Source organism: Salmo salar, chromosome ssa04 (assembly GCF_905237065.1).
Source record: "Salmo salar chromosome ssa04, Ssal_v3.1, whole genome shotgun sequence".
NCBI classification, from domain to species: domain Eukaryota; kingdom Metazoa; phylum Chordata; class Actinopteri; order Salmoniformes; family Salmonidae; genus Salmo; species Salmo salar.
In genome coordinates, this window is record NC_059445.1 from 44,229,236 (window position 1) to 44,255,134 (window position 25,899).

Below are 25,899 nucleotides of genomic sequence, written 5' to 3' on the forward strand. Positions count from 1 at the left end.
ACCATCCTGGACGTCCCTAAGATGAACCTCACTGAATGTGGTATTGATATCTAGAAAAACAAGGAAACTATATTAACAGTAATTCTTTGCAATATATAACACTATTGCTCAAAATCATCATCTCCTCATGATCCATATGGCAGATTCACTCCAGATTTGGTATTTAGACTTATTACATCAGTCTTTACTGGTTTTGAGACAAATATGGCCGCAATGTACCTATAGATGCATGTTAGCACATATGTTAATGATAAAAATGCTTAAAACATCTTCTTCTCATGAACCATGAGTCAGATTGGCTCCAGATTTGGTATATAAACTCAATTAATTATCCTCTAATGAATTTGAGAATGATTCGTTTCTGCATTCAAAGTCGGCCACTACACCACTAGATGGTACCATATCACACCAGGGCTATAAGAACTGAACCCATGGACATGAGGCCATGAAATTTGGTATGTAAACCTTATGTATTTGTCCTTAGAAGCTGTGTGAATATAAACTCACTGCAACCATAGATGGCTGCACCAGGCCAGTTGGTGACACTATAGATGTCATTGGCACCAGTGGCACCATAGAATGCTAGAGCAGTAACTATTGATTCAGTGATCTTTGTCTCATGCAATTGAAGGTTAGATTTACATTTTACAGATGAACAACGAGAAATATCGTGATTAGTATATCTGCATAATCACATATTGTTGCCATATCACATGTTGTTGCCATATCACATGTTGCTGCCATATCACATGTTGTTGCCATATCATGTGGTCTGAACATAGTGAAACATTTATATTTTATTCTGGAAAATGAGAAACCTGAAGTCCTGCCGCTTGAGCAGTCAGTGTATTACAGCTGTGAGCGTGTATTGAAGTATTTTGGAATGCGAATGTGGAGTGTTAATGAACTTATCTTGTGTTCTTTCTGTCATCCTGTGAACCCTGTTCATTGCTGCTCTCTCTCTCTCTCTCTCTCTCTCTCTCTTTCTCTCTTTCTTTCTTTCTTTCTTTCTTTCTTTCTTTCTTTCTTTCTTTCTTTCTTTCTTTCTTTCTGACCAAGAATTTAACAGAACTCTAGTCAGTGACAAATGAAACCCTCCTTTGGCCTTCTGCACCAACTGGCTTGACATCCTTGTGACAATGTATTATGCTGTTCCTCATCCCAAAGCCACAGTCTCACTTGTTTCATGGTATAAAGAGGCTACTAGAGCTGCAATGCTTTTTCCATTGATCGATGTAGAGCGTTAGCAGAGCAACACAAGAGCCCTAATGGCACCTGGGAGATTCCCAGTGGCACTTCCTAATGGCTAGAGTTGGTAAAAGCCACAGTGGGCCATTATTTACCTCTGGTGCATATCTGGTGTGTTGAGGACTGGTTAATAGCTCTTGTCTTCCATTTGTTCTAAGCAGCCTGAGTTTGTATTGTACAGTATGTTGAGACAGTGGGACCTGTTCAGTGTGGGAGTGAAGCATCAGATGTATTGGCCCAGACAGACAGCAAGCAGTGGTGTTTATTAGCCCTGTCTTGCATGAGCTGTCTGTTGAACAGCACATACAGTCATCTTTCCCAATGAAATGACACTGTCATCTCTCTCTCTCTCTAAGATCCCTTGTTGTCTCCCTGCTCTCCCACAGACATACGCAGGGACATGTAATGAACGGCTTCCCTGCTCTGATTGGGTGATGTATGGTGTTATTGGGTAGGATGAATCCCACATAACTCAAAGGATATGAGAAAGAGAGATAGAGAGAGAATGGGGGCGATAAAGAGAGGGAGACAATGGGGAACGATAAAGAGAGAGAGAGAGACAATGGGGAACGATAAAGAGGGAGAGAGAGAATGGGGGCGATAAAGAGAGAGAGAGAGAGAGAGACAATGGGGAGCGGTAAAGAGAGAGAGAGAGAGAAAGCAAGGAAGGGAAGTAGAGAAAGAGGGAGAGAGGGGGAAGTGTGAGTGTTGTAGCTACATGGCTGTAAATATGAGAGTCTCTGTCACATTTTTACAGACCCTGACTCTGTTCCTATGGGAAATAACCCTTCAAATCATATACCCAGTCACATACCCACATAGTGAGTACACACACACACACACACACACACACACACACACACACACACACACACACACACACACACACACACACACACACACACACACACACACACACACACACACACACACACACACACACACACACACAGAGAGAGAGAGACCAATCTTGGGTTCTTCATCAGGATCTGTGTATCGATCGGGATCCTGCGCCGGTCCTGAATGTGAAGAAAAAAGGCAAGCAAATGGCTCTCAGGGAGGCTGAGAGAGGAGAGGGCAGAGTAGGAGGAGGTTAGAGGTTAGAGGAGGTTAGGAGGAGGTTAGGAGGAGGTTAGGGGGAGGTTAGAGGAGGTTAGAGGAGGTTAGGAGGAGGTTAGGAGGAGGTTAGGGGAGGTTAGAGGAGGTTAGGAGGTTAGATGAGGTTAGGAGGTTAGAGGAGGTTAGAGGAGGTAGGAGGAGGTTAGAGGAGGTTAGAGGAGGTTAGAGGAGGTTAGGAGGTTAGAGGAGGTTAGAGGAGGTAGGAGGAGGTTAGAGGAGGTTAGAGGAGGTTAGAGGAGGTTAGGAGGTTAGATGAGGTTAGGAGGTTAGAGGAGGTTAGAGGAGGTAGGAGGAGGTTAGAGGAGGTTAGAGGAGGTTAGAGGAGGTTAGAGGAGGTTAGAGGAGGTTAGGAGGAGGTTAGGAGGAGGTTAGAGGAGGTTAGAGGAGGTTAGGAGGAGGTTAGGAGGTAGGAGGAGGTTAGAGGAGGTTAGGAGGAGGTTAGAGGAGGTTAGGAGAAGGTTAGAGGCATGGGAACTAACATCTGACCTCCAGAGGGTTTCTCACAAACTGCTCTCTCATCCATGTTTCATCTCCCTCATTAAAGCTGCATTGTGGAGGAGAGGCGGCCTGCTAGCTTAGCCCGGCCAGGATGTTCTCTCTAACTGAGAGTGACTGAGCATTAAGCCATGGCACCACAGCACCTGCAGCCTCCTGCTGGCAGACTGTCAACTAGGAGCACCACAGAGCAGGGAAAGGGAAAGTGAGGAAGGTTGTAGGAGTGAACCGGACCAGACTCAGTGGCTGCATGTCTCCTAGCTGCAAGGATTCGTTATCTGTCAGTTTCTTAAATTAACAAAAGTAGACGGCAGGGACCCTGCTCATGAAACGTTGAGTTATTTTATTCCTCTGACTCCTCCTCCTCATCTCTTCCCCATCACAAATACATGTGTGATGCTGATGTATGGAGCAGAAGACAGGCTCTTTCACTTGACTAAATCCTCCAATGACCCCAAACTTTCTGCTTAAAATACCAACATGCATGATAATGGGCAGAGAGAGATAAGGTGCTGGCGAGTTCCAAGAGAGAGCCAGCAGCCACTGTTCATGACATCAGTTTGTTTATTTTTGTCGTTAACTTTTATTCAAATATTATTCATCATTATTAGATGACGTTGCAAATATTCATTGCATTGACAACTAAACAATTTGTATACCTGTCTAAAAGACAAATTTGATTGTGTGTGTTGTTTACTCAGACTACTACAAGTATTTTCCTACCTTCCTAACTGACAATCTCCTATTAACCCATTTTGTTCAACTCCATGTTCCTCTCAACCCTAAATATCTATTACATGACTCTTCTATCTGTCCCTGTCCACGGGCCCTGTCTAATAAAGTTGTGTGCTGACTGTTTCCTCTGCAGAGCCCCAGTTGAAAGGCATCGTTACCAGGCTGTACAGTCAGCATGGATACTACCTGCAGATGCAGCCGGATGGCACCATGGATGGCACAAGGGACGAAGGCAGCTCCTTCTGTAAGTGTGTGTGTGTGTGTGTGTGTGTGTGTGTGTGTGTGTGTGTGTGTGTGTGTGTGTGTGTGTGTGTGTGTGTGTGTGTCTCTGTGTGTGTGTGTGTGTGTGTGTGTGTGTGTGTGTGTGTGTGTGTGTGTGTGTGTGTGTGTGTGTGTGTGTGGTATCTGTGTGTGTGTGTGTGTGTTTTGGCACATGGCCTGCCAGTCTGGCTAGTAGCCAGGTATTGTATACTTCTCTCAGTGTCTGGTCACTGGCACCAGTTGATTGCTCATTCAACAACCGCTGATCAGGGCTATTGGTCTGTGGCTGAGGTACTGAAGCCTACGCTTTTCCAGAATAGGTGGATACTAGATACTGGTATCCTGGTATACTGGAATAACTACACCTATACGCAGCACACAACCCAATCACCATTAACACCAACTCAGATCAGGTCATGGCAACAGTACACAAAACCACACTAAGCACACAATTTGAAACACTGGAATATTCAGTGTTACACACAATGCATGACAAGTCTAAAATGACAAGGTGCAAAAAAAAATCCCTCATCCATAAAATCCTTCATATAGTGAGGTCATGTGAAGAGAAGATAGAATGAGAAGTGGAGAAATAAAGAGAGAGATGTAGCAATAGAGCAATAAAGAAAGAGAGAAAGAGAGACGGAAGAGAGAGAATGGATCCGAAAGAGAGAAGGGGGAGTGAGAGGGATGTGTGCGGTGTGTGCTGACTGGGTCTGTCCACAGCTCTCCTCCTCTGGCCCAGCTGTCTGTGTGTGTGAGGAGGAGAGCAGAGACGAGCGTGTGGAACAGATTGACTGGTCTTTGATTGGGCTGGAGGTTGTCAGAGGGTTTGGTGCAGGGTGACTATGACACTACAGAGTGATGAAAAGGGAAGAGAGAAGACAGCAGCATAGTGAGGCAGAGAATGGGGAGGTCACATCGGAGACTTATAGACATGGCTGCTTTCTTGATGGACCATGACATCAGTGTACAATAATATTGTTGTTATTCAGCAGGTAAATAAATAACCACTTGAGATGTCCTCAAGGACCGCTCGCTTTGCAGGTTCTTTGTTTCAGTGAATTGTTTATTTACTTTTAATATGGATTGGATTTATGTATTGACTTTCAATATTAATCTTATTTGATTCCCAAAAGCGCCTTTAGAAACTGTCAACAGTGAAAATACACAAAATCAACAAGAGGATTTGACAAAGATCTTATTGAAATATACTTAGAGATTGGGAAAGCCAGATTCCCCCTCACATACAGCAAGGTCTGTAAATAAACCGACAACACAATCACATGTTGACAAAGACGCTGTGCTTCTTGTTGCGTCGGGTTTAGGTTTCAGAATGGGTGTGGATTTGATATTTAGTTGGCACATTTAAAATCCATGGAAGCAATAATTGTTCCTTTATCTCTCTCATCTCTACTTTCTCTTTTCCACCCGATCTGGCTTCTACTCTCTCCACTCTGTTTTCCTTTTCTGATGGTTCCATTGGTCTCTATGTAGAAAAGCTCAGTAACACCCCTGAAACCCGACACGCCCCAGAGAGAGTGAGAAGAGACAAGAGAGATAGAGGATAGACTTGTCCTTTCTCTTCCTTCCTTCCTTCCTCCCGCCTCTGCCCCTTCCTGACGTCTATTTCTGTCATCTTTCTGTCACTCCATCCTCTCTGTTGTTCACGCTCTCTTTCTCCCTTGTTTTCTCCCACTATCTCTCTCATATGCTCTCGTTCTATTCCTTTGTTTCACCAGTCCTCTTAACTGTCTTCAGGGAGGTGCTGCACCCAGGGTAGAGCAAGAGTATGGCAAACCTGAGGTGACGTGATGATAGCGCCTCACTCCAACAACACTGCATATCTCGCTCATGTAACTCTGGCTTAGGCTCAGCGAGGTCGTGACCTTTGTGCCTGGTAGGGTTATTCAGAGGTGAAACAACAGCCATATTAATTCCTATAGAAGACATCCTAGGAAGCTCTTGATTGCTGCTCTCTGGGTCGGTCTAATGTCAGTCTCATGTTCTAATGTTTCTCTCTCCTCCCTCCCTCTTTCCGCCTCTCTGCAGCACAATTCAACTTGATTCCTGTGGGTCTGAGGATCGTGGCGATCCAGGGGGCGAAGACAGGGCTCTACCTGGGCATGAACAGCGAGGGGTACCTCTACACCTCTGTGAGTCCACATGCTCAACAATACATAAACCAGTAGCAACATTGGACAATATGTCTTTAACAGTAATGTTTCTGAGTAAATCTGGGGGAAATGGCTGTGTGGCAATAGGCCAGGGCCAGCAATAGAGATACTCAGTGAAGCTTTGGCTCTCTAAATGACAGTTTAATGACCATGCAATGGCTGGAACAGCCATATCAGGAGTGGACTGCTGTTGCGAAATCTCCTCAATTACGGTCTGTGTTGTTGCTGTCCATGGTGCTGAACTCTGTGCCAGGAGAATCTGTTTGCTGTCCATGATGCTGAACTCTGTGCCAGGAGAATCTGTTTGCTGTCCATGGTGCTGAAATGGACTTCAATCTGGAGTTGCACATCCTGTTCCATGGGCTTGGATTCAGCGGTGCAGTTGAGCCACTTAGAAATATACACCCCTCATTCAAAAATATGGGGTCACTTAGAAATGTCCTTGTTTTTGAAAGAAAAGCACATTTGTTGTGCATTAAAATAACATCAAATTGATAAGAAATACAGTGTAGACATTGTTAATGTTGTAAATGACTATTGTAGCTGGAAACGGCTGATATTTTATTGAATATCTACATAGGCGTACAGAGGCCCATTATCAGCAACCATCACTCCTGTGTTCCAATGGCACGTTGTGTTAGCTAATCCAAGTTGATCATTTTAAAAGGCTAATTGATCATTAGAGAACCCTTTCGCAATTATGTTAGCACAGCTGAAAACTGTTGTGCTGATTAAAGAAGCAATAGAACTGTCCTTCTTTAGATTAGTTGAGTATCTGAAGTGACCCCAAACTTTTGAATGGTAGTCTATATATTTATTTTGTCCATGTAGCCTGCAGGTATACATTTGCGTTGAATCTGCAATGTACAATTTTATGGGGGTTGAGTACCGTATGCAGCTATAGTACAGCGTCTGTACTGAGGATGTACTGTTCAGCGTTAAGTCTCTTTACCGAGCTTAGGTAATAGGGTGTAAGCTCTGTGTGTGATTAAGGATGAAAGGTTACTGTGCCCCGAGCGTCTAGATTGCCACACAACATAAAAACAGCAGAATAATAACAAGGGATTAGCCACTGAAGTGTGACCAATTACCTACACTGTGGCTGGTGCTACTGTAAAGGACATAGAGCAATAGCATTACAGAGTGGTGGAACATTCCCTCACTCTCACTGTGTGTGTGTGTCACAGCATCCATTTTTTAAAACACAGGGTGTAACTGTGCGATACTTCATTCGTAAAGGGGCGGCAGCGTAGCCTAGTGATTAGAGCGTTGGATTAGTAACCGAAAGGTTGCAAGTTCAAATCCCTGAGCTGACAAGGTACAAATCTGTCGTTCTGCCCCTGAACAAGGCAGTTAACCCACTGTTCCTAGGCTGTCATTGAAAATAAGAATTTGTTCTTAACTGACTTGCCTAGTTAAATAAAGGAGGGGGGGAATATATAAAGTCTGCCAGTGGACAGTGCATGTAGGGCAGATGCATTCAAGTTGGGAGAGTCACGGAGAACAATCATTTGTCAGTCGTTGGAGCGTTGGTGTAAGGTTGTAACAGCTACACCTCTGTCAGTGTGAGAGAGAGAATATCCCTGAGCTGAAGATTAACATTCTGCAATGAGAAGGCGTTTGTCTCTGTGTGTACAGAGGCAATAGGAGTATCGGGTTCAAAGGAAACACAGTCAAAACCCCTTGGTATGTGGCTTCAAGCAGACAGACAGAGTGTCTTCCCTTAGAATAGAATCATGCTGAGGATGTGTAACCTTGTGTGTTTGGTGTGTGTTACAGTCACACACCGGTAAGCTGTTGTTTGTGAGTGTGGATGCATGTTTGAAACATTGATGTATTCTGTTTTGTGACTGTGTGGGTGAGAGGCTGAGGTGAGTGACAACAAGAGACACAGAGGACACTGCCATTGGGGAAAACCTCTGCAGCGCTCTCACTCTCTCTCACTCGCTCTCTCACTCACTCTCACTCTCTCTCACTCACTCACTTTGATTCTTTGTCCTCCTCTTTTCAATTAGGCTGTGCATTGCAGTAAAAGCGTGATCAGCCAGCTTTTCTCAGGCTAGTGAAGCACATAGCCCAGGAGCGCAGTATGGAGCTAATGACAAGGGGTCTCAGCCATGAGCCTTAGCTTCCCTATACCTGTAGGAGACTCCAGGAAAATGGCTTCTTTCCTGGTAAAAATAGTGCTCAGCTCTGTCCTGACCCATTTTATCATCTGTGTTCTCTGGAAAACCCTCCTGGGCCATGAGAGGGGGGAGATGTGCGAGAGAAGGGGGCCGATTGTGTGTGTTTGTGTGTGTGTGTGTGTGTGTGTGTGTGTGTGTGTGTGTGTGTGTGTGTGTGCGTGTGTGTGTGCGTGCGTGCGTGAGAGAAAGACAGATAGAGCGATGGTGGGTGGGAAGTGGCACAATTGAGAGACTAGATTTCACAGATGCAGTGCCAGTGCATGCCAATCAGGCCTCTGACATGAGCCGCGGTGACTGCGAATTTAATGCGTGTGTTGATGTATGCATGCATACCTTAAATTAGAATGTCTATGATGTGATATATGTTCAGCGCATTTGTGTAGTGGTTGATGTGTGTGTGTGGGCAGGTTTTACACGTGCGGTTGTGTATATTTGAGTGGATAATTGGGTTTGTGTCTGTGCTTGTATGAGTAATTTCTATTGTCTGCGTTTAATTGCTTGTGAGGTTACACATGTAAATCACTGTAATATCTATGTGGTGCTGTATCCGTGTGTGTGTGTGTGTTTTTTTGTCTGTGTGCATGCATCCGTGTGTGTGTGTGTGTGTGTGTGTGTGTGTGTGTGTGTGTGTGTGTGTGTGTGTGTGTGTGTGTGTGTGTGTGTGTGTGTGTGTGTGTGTGAGTGTGTCTGTGTGAGAGAGAGAGAGAGAGAGACACACACCTTTCCTGATGAATGGCTGTGTATTCCATTCTTCACCTGTGAGGGCTGCATTGAGATGCAGGACAACACAGCCGTCCAGATAGCATCACCTCCATCACAATGGGGGAGAGAGAGAACAGGAGAGAGCTGGAAAAAACAGGAAAGGGGAAGAAGAGAAGAGTAATCGGGCAAAACGGCAGGGATAGAGAAACAAGGGATGAGGTAGAGAGAAACGGAATGGAATGATACAGAGGCAGACATGCTGCCAGCCAGGCAATGAAGTGCACTTAGGAGAAGTAATGCTGTGTGTAGGCAGGGTTCCTTCTTTCTATTCATTTATCATTAGCCAGCCCCAAGGCCCTCTGCTAAGATGGTACTAATAAGTAAGAGATGTAGACTTGGTTGCCGCACCAGTGGCATCTGTTGTTGGAGTCTTTCCAGCCACACAGCATTAGATAGTGTGTACATATCTGTATGTGTATTGGGTGTGAGTGTGTTGTGAACAAAGAGCTTTGTTTTGACAGATGTATCACTGCTGTGTAATTTGCCCTGAGCCTATGAAAAAGACCACTGCTGGTCTAATGACACACAGAGACATCATAAGTACACTATCTCCCTCCGTTCTCTCTCTCCTATGAAGGGGATATTGAAAGGGGGATGACAAATGGAGGTATAAAGGGATGAGAGGTGGATGCGTGGTCACCTCTGTCACTCCCCTGCATGTGAATCACATCAACAGAGACTGTCAATCAACCCAGAGATGAGTGTACAGTAGGCAGTAGACTCCACTTACACACCCCCTAGCCCCAACTCACTCTGCTCCTAGCTATCACTCACACAATATAACATCATACCAAGCCGTGGCATCATAAACCATTAGAGAAGGGCCATGTAGTTATGGTGACAGAGGGCCATCTGCATGCCTCACATGCTGACTACACCGGCCAGGCGCTCGCGTCCGCCGTCGCGCTCATGTTGGTTTTGTCCATCCACACCAGACACAATCTGGGCAGGCAGGTTAAAATACCAAAACCAACTGTGAATCAACTACATTCATTTCGGGGCAGGTCGAAACACACATGAAACATTTATGGATCTTTAGCTAGCTTGTCCTGGGAGATGAACATTTGGTTGTTATTTTAGATGGCATGCATATGGTCCTCTTTTTAGCTGGTTCTTTGTAGAATTTTGACCCGGAGTCATACAAAATCGTGTGTTTCTCTACTCCGACGATTAATCCACAGATAAAAAGGGAAGCCTAGTTTGTTTTTAGTTCATCGATAATGAATCTCTCCTCTTTTGTCTTTCAAGCTTCCACGTAGGTCTGTAACTTCCTGATATCCAGTTAGGACGGGATTTTCAGCGTGTGGTGCGTCTCAAATAGAAACAAGCTCTATTTTAGCGCTTGGGTACGCAGGCGCTCGTTCACAACCTCCAGCCCAATCAAAGACCAACGCTCGAGCGGTGTGGGTGAAATTATTAAATAACATGTATTTTGCAATGCTCGTGCACACAACATGACCAGTGAGGTCAGCCTCACCCTCTGTTAACCCCTCTTTTTAAGTGCATATACAGTGCCGTGAAAAAGTATTTTCCCCCTTTCTGATTTTTTCTATTTTTGCCAATTTTTTATACTGAATGTTATCAGATCTTCAACCAAAACCTAATATTAGATAAAGGGAACCTGAGTTTATAAATAACCAAAAAAATGGATACTTAATTTTTTAAATTTAATTAACAAAGTTATGCAACGCCCAATTCCCCTGTGTGAAAATGTAATTGCCCTCTTACACTCAATAACTGGTTGTGCCACCTTTAGCTGCAATGACTGCAACCAAATGTTTCCTGTAGTTGATCAGTCTCTCACGTTGCTGTGGAGGAAATTTGGGCGACTCTTGCATGCAGAACTGCTTTAACTCAGCAACATTTGTGGGTTTTCAAACATGAACTGCTGGTTTCAAGTCCTGCCACAACATCTCAATTGGGATTAGGCCATTCTAAAATGTTAAATGTGTTGCTTTTTAACTATTTTCATGTATACTTGATTGTGTCTTTTGGATCATTGTCTTGCTGCATGACCCAGCTGTACTTCAGCTTCAGCTCACAGATGAATGGCCTGACATTCTCCTGTAGAATTCTCTGATACAGAGCAGAATTCATGTTTCCTTCTATTAAGGCAAGTCGTCCAGGTCCTGAGGCAGCAAAGCATCCCCAAACCATCACATTACCACCACCATACTTGACCATTGGTATGAGGTTCCTAATGTGGAATGCAGTGTTTGGTTTTCGCCAGGCATAATGGGACCCATCTTGTCCGAAAAGTTGACTCAAGTGTGCCAAAAGGCAACTGAAAGCACCTGGATGATCATCAAGACTCTTGGATGTTCTATGGACAGATGAGTCAAAAGTATAACTTTTTGCATGACATTGGGTATTGCATAACTATGCCACTATGTTTAACAGCAAAGAAAAAACCCTAAATGATAGTTTTTCAACTTGAATTTTCTGACTTTTCCTAGAGTGACCCCAACGTTAGAAAAAGTGAAACATCGTCTTTGTTGATATTTCCATGAAAGCTGTACACCACCAGAGTACAAAGATTGTCTTAGGGTCATTTTTGCCCCGGCAGTTATAAAATAATTTACACACCACAAAAACAACAAAGACACGCACACACACACACACACACAATGAGAAATTGAGATTATGTGTGCTACTGATTGAACTCAGCCAGCAGCTCCTGAAGAGGAAGATCCCCATGGTTGGCACAGTCAGAAAGAACAAGCCTGAGCTCCTCCCTGCACTCCTCACAACAAGGGAGAGAGAGGCCTTCTCATCAAAGTTTGCCTTCACCCCCACCACCACTCTATTTTCTTACCTCCCAAAGAGGAACAAGAATGTGGTCCTCCTGAGCACACTGCACAAAGTGGCTTATTTCAGTGATCATGAGGACAGGAAGCCAGCCATCATCCTGGACTACAACCACAACAAAGGAGGCGTGGACAACCTGGACAAGGTGATTGGAACTTACAGCTGCAGGAGGATGACTGCCCGCTGGCCCCTGGTCACCTTCCATAACATCATTGATGCCTTTGAGATATGGAACAAGATCAACCCTACCTGGATGCCTGATAATGGAAACAAGAGGAGGGTGTTTCTGGAGCAGCTGGGAAAGGCACTAGTAACACCACACATTCAAAGAAGGGAGCGCCTGCCCCACACAGCAGCCTCTGCAGTTCTTGTGAAAGCTGTTCAGGGGACTGAATCTTGTCCTGATCCACCTGAGGCTGCAGCTGGGGCAGGCAAGAGGAGGAGATGCCAATTCTGCCCCCCAAAGAAGGACTGTAAAACAAATACTATGTGCTGCACATGTGAAAAATACATCTGCAAAGTCTATGCACACACTGTCTACTTGCATACTGTCCTACATGTGCTAATTAGAGATGATTGATTTATGTTCTTCACATTTTTGTTTTGTATCTATTATCTTATTTTATTTGTATTTATTGTTGTTGTTTATACACTTTGTGCTGCTTTATTTTAAGGGTTTAGTGAAGGCAGGTCATTTTTTACCCATAGGACAAGGGGAGTATACAGAATGTTAAGACTACACAAGGGTTAACTTATGTAATAGGCCATGTCACAGAACATCTGCACCTGGTTCTAAAAACATCAACAACATGTGCTAGTGTCCCCCACCTCTGCACACGCCCACACACACACACACACACACACACACACACACACACACACACACACACACACACACACACACACACACACACACACACACACACACACACACACACACACACACACACACACACACACACACACAGAGGAAAGACCCAATAGGAGATTCAGTAAAAGTTTTGAGGGGGGTTGTTGCTACAGCGTTAATGCAGCACCATGAAAATATGGCGGGATTACTGTAGCTAGGCAGATTTCACAGCATCTCTTAGAATACTCAGGACTGCTGGGGATGGTCAACAGACCCAGGCAGGGCTGCCTAATGTGTCACTACCACCCCTGCTGGCAATACAGAGCACTACACCAAGGAAACAGGACCTCAGTCTTACTATGAGCCCAACACATATTGTAATTTACTCTCCCGTCATATTTACTAAGCATTTGCACTGGTGCAAGAGGTGATTTACTTATCAGAGAAGAACAGACAAAGTAGAAGTGGCAGTAAGTGCTAAAGATGACATTTTGTTATGCGAAAGGAGGTTGTTTGAAAGGGAGAAAGTGGCATAGAACTCCCCCACTATGGGAGGCTCTCAATTACACACTCCTCACATTTTCTCCCCTCTCTTCCCACCTCCTTCTCAAAACCCATGGGAGGAGAGGTGGGACCTCTGGCTTTCTCAACCAATGGTTTTGAGAAGGAGGCTAGGAGAGGAGTATGCCATTGAGATTCTCTCTATGAATCTGCATGAATAGCCCTAAATGTATGAATGACTGATGGGTGAGGAAGAGGTACCAGCTACAATGTAAACACCTTGTGTGCTATCACCCTGGCCTGAGTCCTTGGCCTAACTAGTGTTTCAGGAGAGCAACGTAGCGTGATGTATGGTGGCGTTAGGAGTTCAGTTTCCTGGAGCAGGTAGAATACGTGTAATCAGGCAATGAGGGAGGAGGAGGAGGAAGAGGAGGAGGAGAAAGGAGTGGGGTGAGGAGAAGGTCGGGACACTGCTCTGCATGATAAAGAGGTTCTTCCCATCCTCAGGATTCTCTGCATGGACGCTGGATATTACCTATTTCGCCAGCTTTCATTAGAATTCATTCTGGCTGGAGATGCAGGGAAAGGAGGCTGCCCGAGTCAGTCAGCAAATCACAAGTGAAGAATGAGATTTTTATTTTATTTAATATTTTGTCCCCCCCTTCTACAGTTAAAAATGGTGACCCTCCCTGTCATGTTCAACACACACTCAGCAATTATTTACTCCACTGGTGGTTCTATAGGTACCCAGTGGAAGTTCAAAGGTCACATTGTGTGGGAGGGGGGAGTGTCTTCCATTCTACAGAGATAGATAGTAGATTACCTGGGTCCTTGAGGCTGACTCATGGATTAAAGGCATGGTAATTACAGAAACTAGGTTGTAGGAGATTTGTCATAGCAGTCATGGTAGCTGAGTTGGAGGTTATGAGGATGATTAGTTCAGGGGTTTAGCGGTCGGTTATGATGAGGGTCCTTCCTCTGTGCTGACGTCTTTCCAGGAAACCTCACGAGACGTCCTGCTAACATATGCTGTTAGATAGACGTCATAATGAAGATGTGGGTTATAATTAGGCTCATTCTACAGGATTTATCATAATTATCGTCATGGTAGTGTTTACAAGTACAATATGTGGATTATCGTCAGGGTCATTTCAGAAGTCGACTGGGTTTTCATGAGGGTATAATTTCAGAGAGGAAATTGTGTTATCATGAGGGTCATTTCAGAATTGAAGGTTATCTAGGTCTTAGTAATGGGTTATCCTGCCTGGTGATGATTCAGAGGCTGATTGGTGGGTTATGGTGACACAGAGGTCAGTGGTAGGGTCCTAGGTTATGGTGATTGAAGACTAATTGTCCTTGGTGCCCTGCTTCCAACTGCAGGTCCTGGGGGAGAACCAGGGGAGAACCAGGGGAGCAGGCATCAGACTCAGACCCTCTCTCTCCAAATGACATGCCTCTGGCATTAAACAAAGCCTGTGTGTCCATGTATGCTGATGATTCAACTATATACTTGTCAGCAACCACAGCTAATGAAGTCACTGAAACCGTTAACAAAGAGTTGTAGTCTGTTTTGGAATGGGTGGCCAGTAAATTGGACCTAAACATCTCTAAAACTAAAACTAAGCTCTAGACCTCAGCTGAATCTGGTCATGAATGGTGTGGCTGTTGAACAAGTTGAGGAGAATAAATTACTTGGTGTTACCTTAGATTGTAAACTGTCATGGTGAAAACATAATATACTGCTCAAAAAAATAAAGGGAACACTTAAACAACACATCCTAGATCTGAATGAAAGAAATAATCTTATTAAATACTTTTTTCTTTACATAGTTGAATGTGCTGACAACAAAATCACACAAAAATAATCAATGGAAATCCAATTTATCAACCCATGGAGGTCTGGATTTGGAGTCACACTCAAAATGAAAGTGGAAAACCACACTACAGGCTGATCCAACTTTGATGTAATGTCCTTAAAACAAGTCAAAATGAGGCTCAGTAGTGTGTGTGGCCTCCACGTGCCTGTATGACCTACCTACAATGCCTGAGCATGCTCCTGATGAGGTGGCGGATGGTCTCCTGAGGGATCTCCTCCCAGAGGAGCATCCGCCAACTCCTGGACAGTCTGTGGTGCAACGTGGCGTTGGTGGATGGAGCGAGACATGATGTCCCAGATGTGCTCAATTGGATTCAGGTCTGGGGAACGGGCAGGCCAGTCCATAGCATCAATGCCTTCCTCTTGCAGGAACTGCTGACACACTCCAGCCACATGAGGTCTAGCATTGTCTTGCATTAGGAGGAACCCAGGGCCAACCGCACCAGCATATGGTCTCACAAGGGGTCTGAGGATCTCATCTCGGTACCTAATGGCAGTCAGGCTACCTCTGGCGAGCACATGGAGGGCTGTGCGGCCCCCCAAAGAAATGCCACCATACACCATGACTGACCCACCGCCAAACCGGTCATGCTGGAGGATGTTGCAGGCAGCAGAACGTTCTCCACGGCGTCTCCAGACTCTGTCACGTCTGTCACATGCTCAGTGTGAACCTGCTTTCATCTGTGAAGAGCACAGGGCGCCAGTGGCGAATTTGCCAATCTTGGTGTTCTCTGGCAAATGCCAAACGTCCTGCACGGTGTTGGGCTGTAAGCACAACCCCCACCTGTGGACGTCGGGCCCTCATACCACCCTCATGGAGTCTGTTTCTGACCGTTTGAGCAGACACATGCACATTTGTGGCCTGCTGGAGGTCATTTTGCAGGGCTCTGGCAGTGCTTCTCCTGCTCCTCCTTGCACAAAGGCGGAGGTAGCGGTCCTGCTGCTGGGTTGTTGCCCTCCTACGGCCTCCTCCACATCTCCTGATGTACTGGCCTGTCTCCTGGTAGCGCCTCCATGCTCTGGACACTACGTTGACAGACACAGCAAATCTTCTTGCCACAGCTCGCATTGATGTGCCATCCTGGATGAGCTGCACTACCTGAGCCACTTGTGTGGGTTGTAGACTCCGTCTCATGCTACAACTAGAGTGAAAGCACCGCCAGCATTCAAAAGTGACCAAAACATCAGCCAGGAAGCATAGGAACTGAGAAGTGGTCTGTGGTCCCCACCTGCAGAACCACTCCTTTATTGGGGGTGTCTTGCTAATTGCCTGTAATTTCCACCTGTTGTCTATTCCATTTGCACAACAGCATGTGAAATTTATTGTCAATCAGTGTTACTTCATAAGTGGACAGTTTGATTTCACAGAAGTGTGATTGACTTGGAGTTACATTGTGTTGTTTAAGTGTTCCCTTTATTTTTTTGAGCAGTGTAGATTAAATAGTTATAAAGATGGGGAGAGGTTTGTCCGTAATAAAGAGATGTTCTGCTTTTTTGAAACCACACTCCGTAAAGCAAGTCATGCAGGCTCTAGTTTTGGCTTATCTTGAAAATTCCAAATTGTTTGCATAGTCAACTTACGCACAGCTCTGACATACACACTTGCCCCACCAGACATGCCACCAGAGGTCTTTTCATAGTCCCCCAAATCTAGAACAAATTTAAGAAAGCGTACAGTACTATATAAAGCCATTATTGCATGGAACTCCCATTCATCTCATATTGCTGAAATGAACAGCAGACCTGGTTTAAAAAACCAGATAAAGCAACACCTCACGGCACAACGCCTCTCCCCTATTTGACCTAGATATTTTGTGTGCATGTATTGATATGTAGGCTACGTGAGCTGTTTTTAAACGTAAATAGTTATGTCCTTGAGCTGTTCTTGTCTATTAATGTTCTGTATTATGTAATGTTTCATGTTTTATGTGGACCCCAGGAAGAGTAGCTGCTGCTTTTGCAACAGCTAATGGGGATCCTAATAAAATACCAAATACCCTTTCTCTCCCTCTCCACCCTGATTAATAATGAATGAAGCAGATCATCTATCAAGCTCCTTAAGATACCAAACCTGACAGAAGACGTATAAATAACTCTGTGATCTGGGGGGGCTGGGGGTGGAAAGTACCTACAGATGAGGGTGGCTCAGGTGGTCCGGAGGTACGATAGAGAAAACAGGGTCGAGGGGAACTGAGGAAGGATATGAGGGCATGGCGGAGCGGGGCGAGGTGGAGATATGGTACCGCGTGATTGACTTTCCCAGACACGCACAGCACCTTGAAGGTGAGAGGTGATGATCTGGGAGCGTGTGACCATGGAGCTCCTTCATCCCTGACGAGTCCACTACTGACTCCTTAATGCCCCTTCTTATTGCCGACTCGTCCTCCCCCAGTCCTCCACCGTCTCCCTCAGTCTCCCTGAGCCCAAGAGAAAGTCTCCAGTCAGCTGTTTCTGCCCTTCTGCTCGCACTATATAAATCGTGCAGATTGGGTTTGCTCTCTGGCAAGGGAAGGAGGCTGATGGTGACTAAGAGAGATGTATACCTGTCGCTAGTGGTTACAATCATCAGGCAACATTATGCAGGGTTTAGTGGTCCTTATGTTAGTTCTGGACATGGAGGGGTTAAACACTGGTGTAGGGACTGGGGAGATGTTCTAACAGCCAATGACTGTCGAGTTTCCATCTGAGATTTACCCCAGTGTTTTACCCAAAAGGCTCAGACTTTTCTGTTTCCATCTACGCGGGCCGGCAGCCATGTTTTACTGGGCCATGGCTTCGGTGGAACTGCTCTAACTTGGGGACACCTTCTCACAAAGCAATAGTCTTGAATGACGTAGAGGTTGTTGATTCTGCTCGCCCCATGTTTCTGGTCGCCCCATGTTTCTGGTCGCCCCAAGTTTCTGCTCGCCCCATGTTTCTGGTCACCCCATGTTTCTGGTCGCCCCATGTTTCTGGTCGCCCCAAGTTTGTGGTCGCCCCATGTTTCTGGTCGCCCCAAGTTTGTGGTGGCCCCAAGTTTGTGGTCGCCCCATGTTTCTGGTCACCCCATGTTTCTGGTCGCCCCAAGTTTCTGGTCGCCCCATGTTTCTGGTCGCCCCAAGTTTCTGCTCGCCCCATGTTTCTGGTCACCCCATGTTTCTGGTCGCCCCAAGTTTCTGGTCGCCCTAAGTTTCTGGTCACCCCAAGGAAACACAATAACACTAGAGCCCATATTAACATAAGACACCGGTGACACACAGGCGTGGAGTAAGTCTTAGGTGGAGGTGCACCATAAATGTTGGAAAAGCTTCAACTTCGAAGGGGATGGGTGCTGCTATGTGTGTTCACTTTCAGACAGTATTACAGTGTGTTAGTGCTCTGTATTGAATTTTGAAATTGAAGGTTGAAAGGGACTTCCATCTCAACCATTTGTTCTGCCTCCGTACTTTCCAAAATAAAGGCGAATGTATTGTTGTGTGTGTTATTCATTTGCATACTATGTGCGTTTATTTGTAGGTATGTGTCAATCTTTTGTTTATGGGAGAGTTTCCCAGTGGTTTCTCCCTTCCACTGTACCTTAGAGGGCTTTGTTAAGTTTATACCACTGATGCTATAACGTAATCCCTCACTATGAGTGGAATAATTCCACACTCTTCTCCCCAAAGACCAGGATATTCTCGCTTTTTCAAAGAAACATGAATAGAAACATGAATACACATAGAATCCTAGCATTCCCTTCCATTCCCCTTAGACACAACTCTCTTAATGAATATGTTTTTCACTGAGTGTGTGTGTGCGCCTACGGTATTTGTGAGCACATACTATGCATGCATTGGAATGTCTGTTTGTGTTTCTGGGTTGGCTTAATGGGTACAGTCGATCCTCTCATGGTGTGTGTTGTGTTTGTTCTCCTTTAGGAACACTTCACTCCAGAGTGTAAGTTCAAGGAGAGTGTGTTTGAGAACTACTACGTGACCTACTCCTCCATGCTCTACCGCCAGAACCAGTCGGGCCGCTCCTGGTATATCGGTATCAACCGCGACGGACAGGTTATGAAGGGCAACCGGGTGAAGAAGACCAAAGGAGCCGCACACTTCCTGCCTAAAGTTATAGAAGGTTGGTCACGTGCCCTCCTGTCCAAGCTATGATGAATGTTTGAGAGGAACAAATAAGACACGGATATATCAGAAACGTATCATAGATGTCCACTGGACACTCAACTGTTTTCTCTCTTCTGCTCCACAGTTGCCATGTACAAGGAGCCATCGCTACACGAACTAGTCAATGAACAGAAAGAAAAAGAGAAGGAAAAAGAGAAGGAAAAAGATAAAGACAGCCCCGCTCGGAAGACACTGAAGACGTCAGAAGAACGTCATGAAATAACATTCTCCATCAAGAACTGCAGGAAAGAGAAAAAAGCTCCCAAGGCTGATGCCTCGTAGCACAGGGGACCTAGGGGAGGGGAGGGGGAGCAGTGACACTGAGAACTCAATGGGGACTCAATCACCGATCATACGTTGGGCTGGCTGGAGGAATGGCCCTCATGGGCCCCCTTTACCAGAAGTGCACTGGGCTGCACCATGCTGAAGTGCCAGGGGTCAACAGCTCATCAGCAGCTCACCAGGTCTGGTTCTGGGAGGGTTTCTTCTCACCTGTCACCAGAGAGAGAGAGAGATGGACCAGGGCCCGAGCCAGCATCACCACCCTTCCTCCCTGTCAATCACCTCTACCCCTCCTCTAGTACACTCACTACCAAAAGCACAGCCTGTGTCATGCCTCTTTAAATGATCTACTGCCCTCCATCACCTGTCTCAATTTTCAGAAATCACCTACCCTCGCCCACACACAGTCATTTCTAATCAGTGTATTTTGATGTGTGTGCGTGCGATTGTGTGTGTGTATGTTGGAGAAAAAGTGTGTAACACTAATCACTTTATGTCATCATAATCGCTATGCGTGGGTCCACTCTTCTAAGTAATGGAAATCACCATGGTGACAGTGTCGCCATGCCTGGCCTCCACCATCTGCCCACCTGCAAATCACACACCCCACAGCTGGACTTGGGCCATCAAAGTGATGTTTTATTGGACAACATCAGGGGGATCTATTTATATTTGATAGTAGGCCTGTCTGTTGAACGGCAGTCAGCCAATCAATTTAAAAAATGCCAAATGTTCTGCTGAAAGAGAAAAGTCAAGCCAGCTCTTTTGGGATCAGAGATATCTACAGGCTACAGGATAACTTTTTCAGTGACCAGCCTTTTCTAGCTCACTCTTTCAAAGTCCATTTCTCCTTTGATCAATCACAATGAGGAAATAAATGGAGGGAACTGAAGAAGTTTATAATATTAAATCATGAGGATGATGTAAAGGATGATAATGATGATGATAAGGATAACGATAATTACAATGGTTACAGTGATTATGGTGATATTGATGATTCAACTGCCGCATAACCTTGCAACAATCTCACAGGCAAAATAACGAGACAGAAATGTCAGGGTGTTCCATTAACTGAAGTTGATAGCCATTTGCCCTTCTGGAGCCATGAAAGCAACATGTCCAAATTACTATTAGAACCCTGACTGGTACATGACTGCCATGTGTGGCCCACATAACAGTAGCCTGACAGAGATGATTTCAGATTGGGCTCAGCAGGCTGATTCTGAGCATGTGAGAGAGTGATGGAGCTAAATGCCCTCTGGGCCCAATGTTATTATGATGCAACTCTTTGAAGGTTATTTCCTGGGGATTTTATGGAATACAGCCATAATTGCTTAAGTTATTCGCTTAAATGTATGTAAAAAAAATATAATGTAACATGTCTCTGCAATATTTGTACAGGTTTGAGTCTCTGTCAGAGCTGGGCTGTGTTAAAAAAGAAAGTACGGCATTTTATACAAGTGAAGGAGATAGTGACAGTGGTTATGAATGTGTATGCTTAAAAAACTCCCAATTGCTAGCCTCCAAAACTCACCTTGTGGTGCTCATAATTCACTAAACTATTTCAGATAAATGGTAAGGATTGGACCTGTTAAATCTGATTAAATTCTCTGTCACCTGAAAGGTAGTGCTAGTGACCGCTGAGTGTATCCTTTGCTTGGCAACTGTTGTCGACATGAAGCAGAGTTTAAAGCTGACATCAAAGTCTGAGGAGGCTCTTAACTGGAGCACAATAGATATATGAGACTTTCTGGATGAGTTTTTATAAGACACAGCTGGAGCACCTACTTGCTATTCTAAAGACATCTCACTGCTTATCCCCTCACCAGAGTTATCAAATCACCACAGAGGAATCTACTCGCAAATATGGATTTCTTTGTGTGCGTGGCTGTTTGTGATTGTGTTCTTCTCCCAGTGTATGGATGTTTGTGGGAATATGTGAGTTTATTTTGGGAGTGCATAGTGTGTGTATCCATGTTTGTGCAAGTGTCTGTTTCAGTGTGTGTATGTGTGTGTTGAGTGGGAGGGGACTTCTACAATGTCCTTCATACTGGACATGGGGCACTGTGAGGGGTGTCTTAGTGATGTCCTTCTCTGGGGAGATGACGTTTGGGTGACAAATGGCCACCTTTCAAACACAGCACTGCCACTGCATTGTTATTGGCCTGAGAGTGCTGAAGAAAGCAATGGGCAGTAACATCTGAAACAAATCATGGACATAACAGTACAACATACACAGGGACATCCTGGTGTACAGAAGGCTGATTTTCTGAGCATGGGGATATATGCAGTAAAATGCCCAAAGGCATTGCTGCGTAGCTTGTTCCTGCCATGGCGGCTGTGCTGTCAGAGTGAGATAGCAGGGGTGTTCTGTGTGACCAGCTCCTGTCCTGTCTAGTGGGTCACTGAGAAGGGATGGCAGCACAAGTGAGCTTATACCACCGTCCCTTAGAGAGCTCCTCTATAAGAAACAGGCAATAGCAGTGGACTGCCTGTAAATATGTTACACAACATTACAGAAGATGAGGGAAAACACAGAGAGGGAAAATACATAACAAATGAAAATCAAATCAAATTTTATTGGTCACATACAGTACACGTGTTTAGCAGATGTTATTGCAGGTGTAGCGAAGTGCTTGTGCTTCTAGTTCCGGCAGTGCAGCAATATCTAACAAGTAATATCTAACAATTTCACAACATATACCCAATACACACAAATTTAAAGTCAAGGAATGGAATTAAGAATATATAAATATATGGATGAGCAATGTCAGAGCGGCATAGACTAAGATACAGTAAAATAGTATAGAATGCAGTATATACATATGAGATGAGTAATGCAAGATATGTAAACATTATTAAAGTGACATTATAAGAATGTTACACACGTTCCCAAAATGTACAGAATGTGAGAAGGATGTTTTGGGCATGTTATTGAGGATCAGAGTATGTCTGAGATGGTCTAGAATGTTCTAAGAGGGTCAGAGTGTGTAGGCAGTCGTTGAGATACAGTCATGTTCTGAAATACCAAGCCTGCTTTTTGGGGATGTAGACTTATCTGAGAACGTTTTTGGGTTAGACTTAATATTAGGGAATGAGGGTTCCTTGCTGAGTTCTAACGTATGAGGAGGAAACTTCACTAGTTCTGAGATAGAATGTAAGGCAGAGAAAGTTAGCAAGTTCTGAGGAAGAATGTGAGGCAGAGAAAGTTAGCAAGTTCTGAGGAAGAATGTGAGGCAGAGAAAGTCAGCAAGTTCTGAGAAAGAATGTGAGGCAGAGAAAGTCAGCAAGTTCTGAGAAAGAATGTGAGGCAGAGAAAGTCAGCAAGTTCTGAGAATGTGAGGCAAAGAAAGTGTACTATGAGAAAGAGGAAGTCAATGAGAGTCAAAGAAAGTTCAATAGTTTTGAAATAGAATGTGAGACAGAGAAAGAGGAAGTCACTTAGAGTCAAAGGAAGTTCAATAGTTCTGAGATAGAATGTGAGGCAGAGAAAGTTCACTAGTTCTGAGAAACAATGATAGGCAGAGGAAGTTCACTAGTTTTGATGTAGAATGTGAGACAAACTGGTTCTCTAGGTCTGAAACAGAATGTGAGGCAAAGTTCACCAGTTCTGTTATTGAATGTGAGGCAGTAAAAGTTCACTAGTTCTGAGATAGAATGTAAGGCAGAGAAAGTTTACTATGAGAAAGAGGAAGTCAGAGTCAAAAGAAAGTTTAATGGTTTTGAAATAGAATGTGAGGCAGAAAAAGTTCACGTTTTGTGATAGAATGTGAGGCAGAAAAAGAGGAAGTCACTGAGAAAGTCAGTTCTGAGAAAGAATGTAAGACAGCAAAAGTTTTAAGAAATAATGTGAGGCAGAGAACGTTCTGAGATAGAATGTGGGACAGAGAAAGTGCACTAGTTCTGAGAAAGAAAGTAAGACAAAGACAGTTCAATTGTTCTGAGATAAAATGTGAGGCAGAAAAAGTTTACTATGAGAAAGAGGAAGTCAATGAGAGTCAAAGGAAATTCAATAGTTTTGAGGCAGAAAACGTTCACACGTTTTGTGATAGAATGTGAAGCAGAGAAAGAGGAAGTCACTTAGAGTCAAAGGAAGATAAATAGTTCAGAGATAGAATGTGAGGCAGAGAAAGTTCACTAGTTTTGAGGTAGAATGTGAGACAAACTGGCTCACTAGTTCTGATATTGAATGTGAGGCATAGACAGTTCACTAGTTCTGAAATAGAATGTGAGGCAACGTTCACTCATTCTGATACTGAATGTGAGGCAGTGAAAGTTCACTAGTTCTGATATTGAATTTGAGGCAGTGAAATTATATTAAATGCGAAGCAGGACTGTTTGGCAGTGGTGGAAAAAGTACCCAACTGTCATACTTGAGTAAAAGTAAAGATACCTTAATAGAAAATGACTCAAGTAAAAGTCAAAGTCACCCAGTAAAATTCTACTTAAGTAAAAGTCTAAAAGTATTTGGTTTCAAATATACTTAAGTATCAAAAGTAAATGTAATTCCTAAAATGTACTTAAGTATCAAAAGTAAAAGTATGAATCATATAAAATTCCTTATATTGAGCAAACCAGACACCACCATTTTTTATTTATTTTTTATTTACAATAGTCAGGGGCACACTCCAACATTCAGACATTACTTACAAATGAAGCATGTGTGTTTAGTGAGTCTGCCAGATCAGAGACAGTAGGCAGTAGGATGACCAGGGATGTTCTCTGTTTAGTTAGTCCACTAGATCAGCGGCAGTAGAGATGACCAGGGATATTCTCTGTTTAGTGAGTCCACCAGATCAGAGACAGTAGGGATGACCAGGGATGATCTGTTGATAAGTGTGTGAATTTGACTATTTTCCTGTCCTGCTAAGCATTCAAAATGTTACAAGTACTTTTGAGTATCAAGGAAAATGAATGGGCTAAAAAATACAATATCTTCTTAAGGAATGATTTGAAGTAAAAGTAAAAGTTGTCAAAAATATAAATAGTAAAGTAAAGTATAGCTACCCCAAAAAACAACTTGAGTATTTTTACTTAAGTACTTTACACCACTGCTCTTTGGTTCTGATATTGAGAGCACGCCAGAGGGATATTTAGCTGGTTGAGGCAGAAATAATGAATTAGCTATCATAAAGTAAGGCAAAGAGAGCTCTTTTCTTGATTAGAGCAGAATTTAAGGCAGAGCAGGTCCCACAAGGGGAGGAGGAGGGGTAGTGACGTTGAGAATACAAGGACAGTTGTGGTTCACACACGCCCGCTCATGTCCGCTTCGAAGTCACACTCCACTTAATGCGCAATCTCACCAAAAGGTGTCCTATATGTCTACTGCCCATTAACCTTCCCTCTACACACTGTGTGCTTGTACGTGCGTGTGCGTTCGCTTGCACGTGTGTGTCTGTGTGGGTGAGTGAAAGAGTGACTGAGCGAGTGTAATGACCTACCTGTATGTGTGCATGAGTGTGTGAGGGAGAAAAAGGAGAGAAAGAGAGAGGGGGAAAGAAAGAAAGAAAGAAAGAAAGAAAGAAAGAAAGAAAGAAAGACAAGGAATGAGGGTGAAGTGACGATCGATAGACTCAATAAAAGCCAAAGTGGAAAGCAATAGTATAGCGTTGAGAGCAGTAATGCAATAGTATAGCGTTGAGAGCAGTGGGAGGAGCAACACATGTTTATGGACAATGAACTCAGAGCAGTTTTGTTCCATTCCAACATGTAAACTGTTTGTGAACAATGAACTCAGAGCAGTTTTGTTCCATCCCAACGTGAAAACTGGACAAAGTGGCCTGTTGCACAACAAATGTGAGGGCAGATTTTTCTCCCATCTTACGGTACACTTTAGAGATCAACAGCCCCATACAACTGGCCAGTGTGATCTGACCGTGTACTGAGCTGCTTGGGTTTCTGTCGTTTACCGTCCTTTTCTGAGACTCTGGGGACAATGCTGTGGAACTCCATTAGAGTGCACTCTGTTTGAAGGGCTTTGGTCTTAGGTTCTGATCCAACTGGGGTCAAAACAGGGAACACCACTCTCATAATAACAAGAGAAAATAGTGGTTAAAATGTCATTGTAATAATAATAATAAATATTTATAGAGTTCTTATGAAGGGATTTGACAGTACTGCCAAAGTCTGGCTTAGCCTTTTTGACCGTTTAAGTATGATTTAACAGCCATGTTTAAGGTATAGGGCTGTCAGTCTACTGTACACAACTAAAGGCCAGGGAAATTGTTTGGATGGACAACAAACCTAGCATTTGTTGGTGCTTTCCTGGCTCATTGTTTCATAGAAATATTACTATATAGCTATGTCCATATATAAATCATATATGGGATATATGTGTGTGAGGTGTTGTATTGATATTTTTCAGAACATATCTCCAAGAATAGGTGGTGAACATTTTTCTTGTTGTGTTTTATTTTGCTTTGTCATGTCTTTCTGATGCAGACTCTTGGGAAGGATGTTT

General features: G+C 44.1%; 1 protein-coding gene across 1 annotated transcript in view; it reads left to right on the forward strand.

Moving 5' to 3' along the window:
• LOC106603208 (fibroblast growth factor 11-like) overlaps positions 1-23,863 on the forward strand; it is a 60,481-nt gene extending 36,618 nt beyond the window's left edge. Inside the window, exons 2-5 of the mRNA XM_014196562.2 lie at positions 3,731-3,841; positions 5,911-6,014; positions 18,915-19,113; positions 19,243-23,863. Coding sequence (XP_014052037.1) covers positions 3,731-3,841; positions 5,911-6,014; positions 18,915-19,113; positions 19,243-19,439 — 611 coding nt within the window. The 3' untranslated portion in view covers positions 19,440-23,863. The remainder of the gene's footprint in view (positions 1-3,730; positions 3,842-5,910; positions 6,015-18,914; positions 19,114-19,242) is intronic.
• The last annotated feature ends 2,036 nt before the right edge of the window (positions 23,864-25,899 follow it).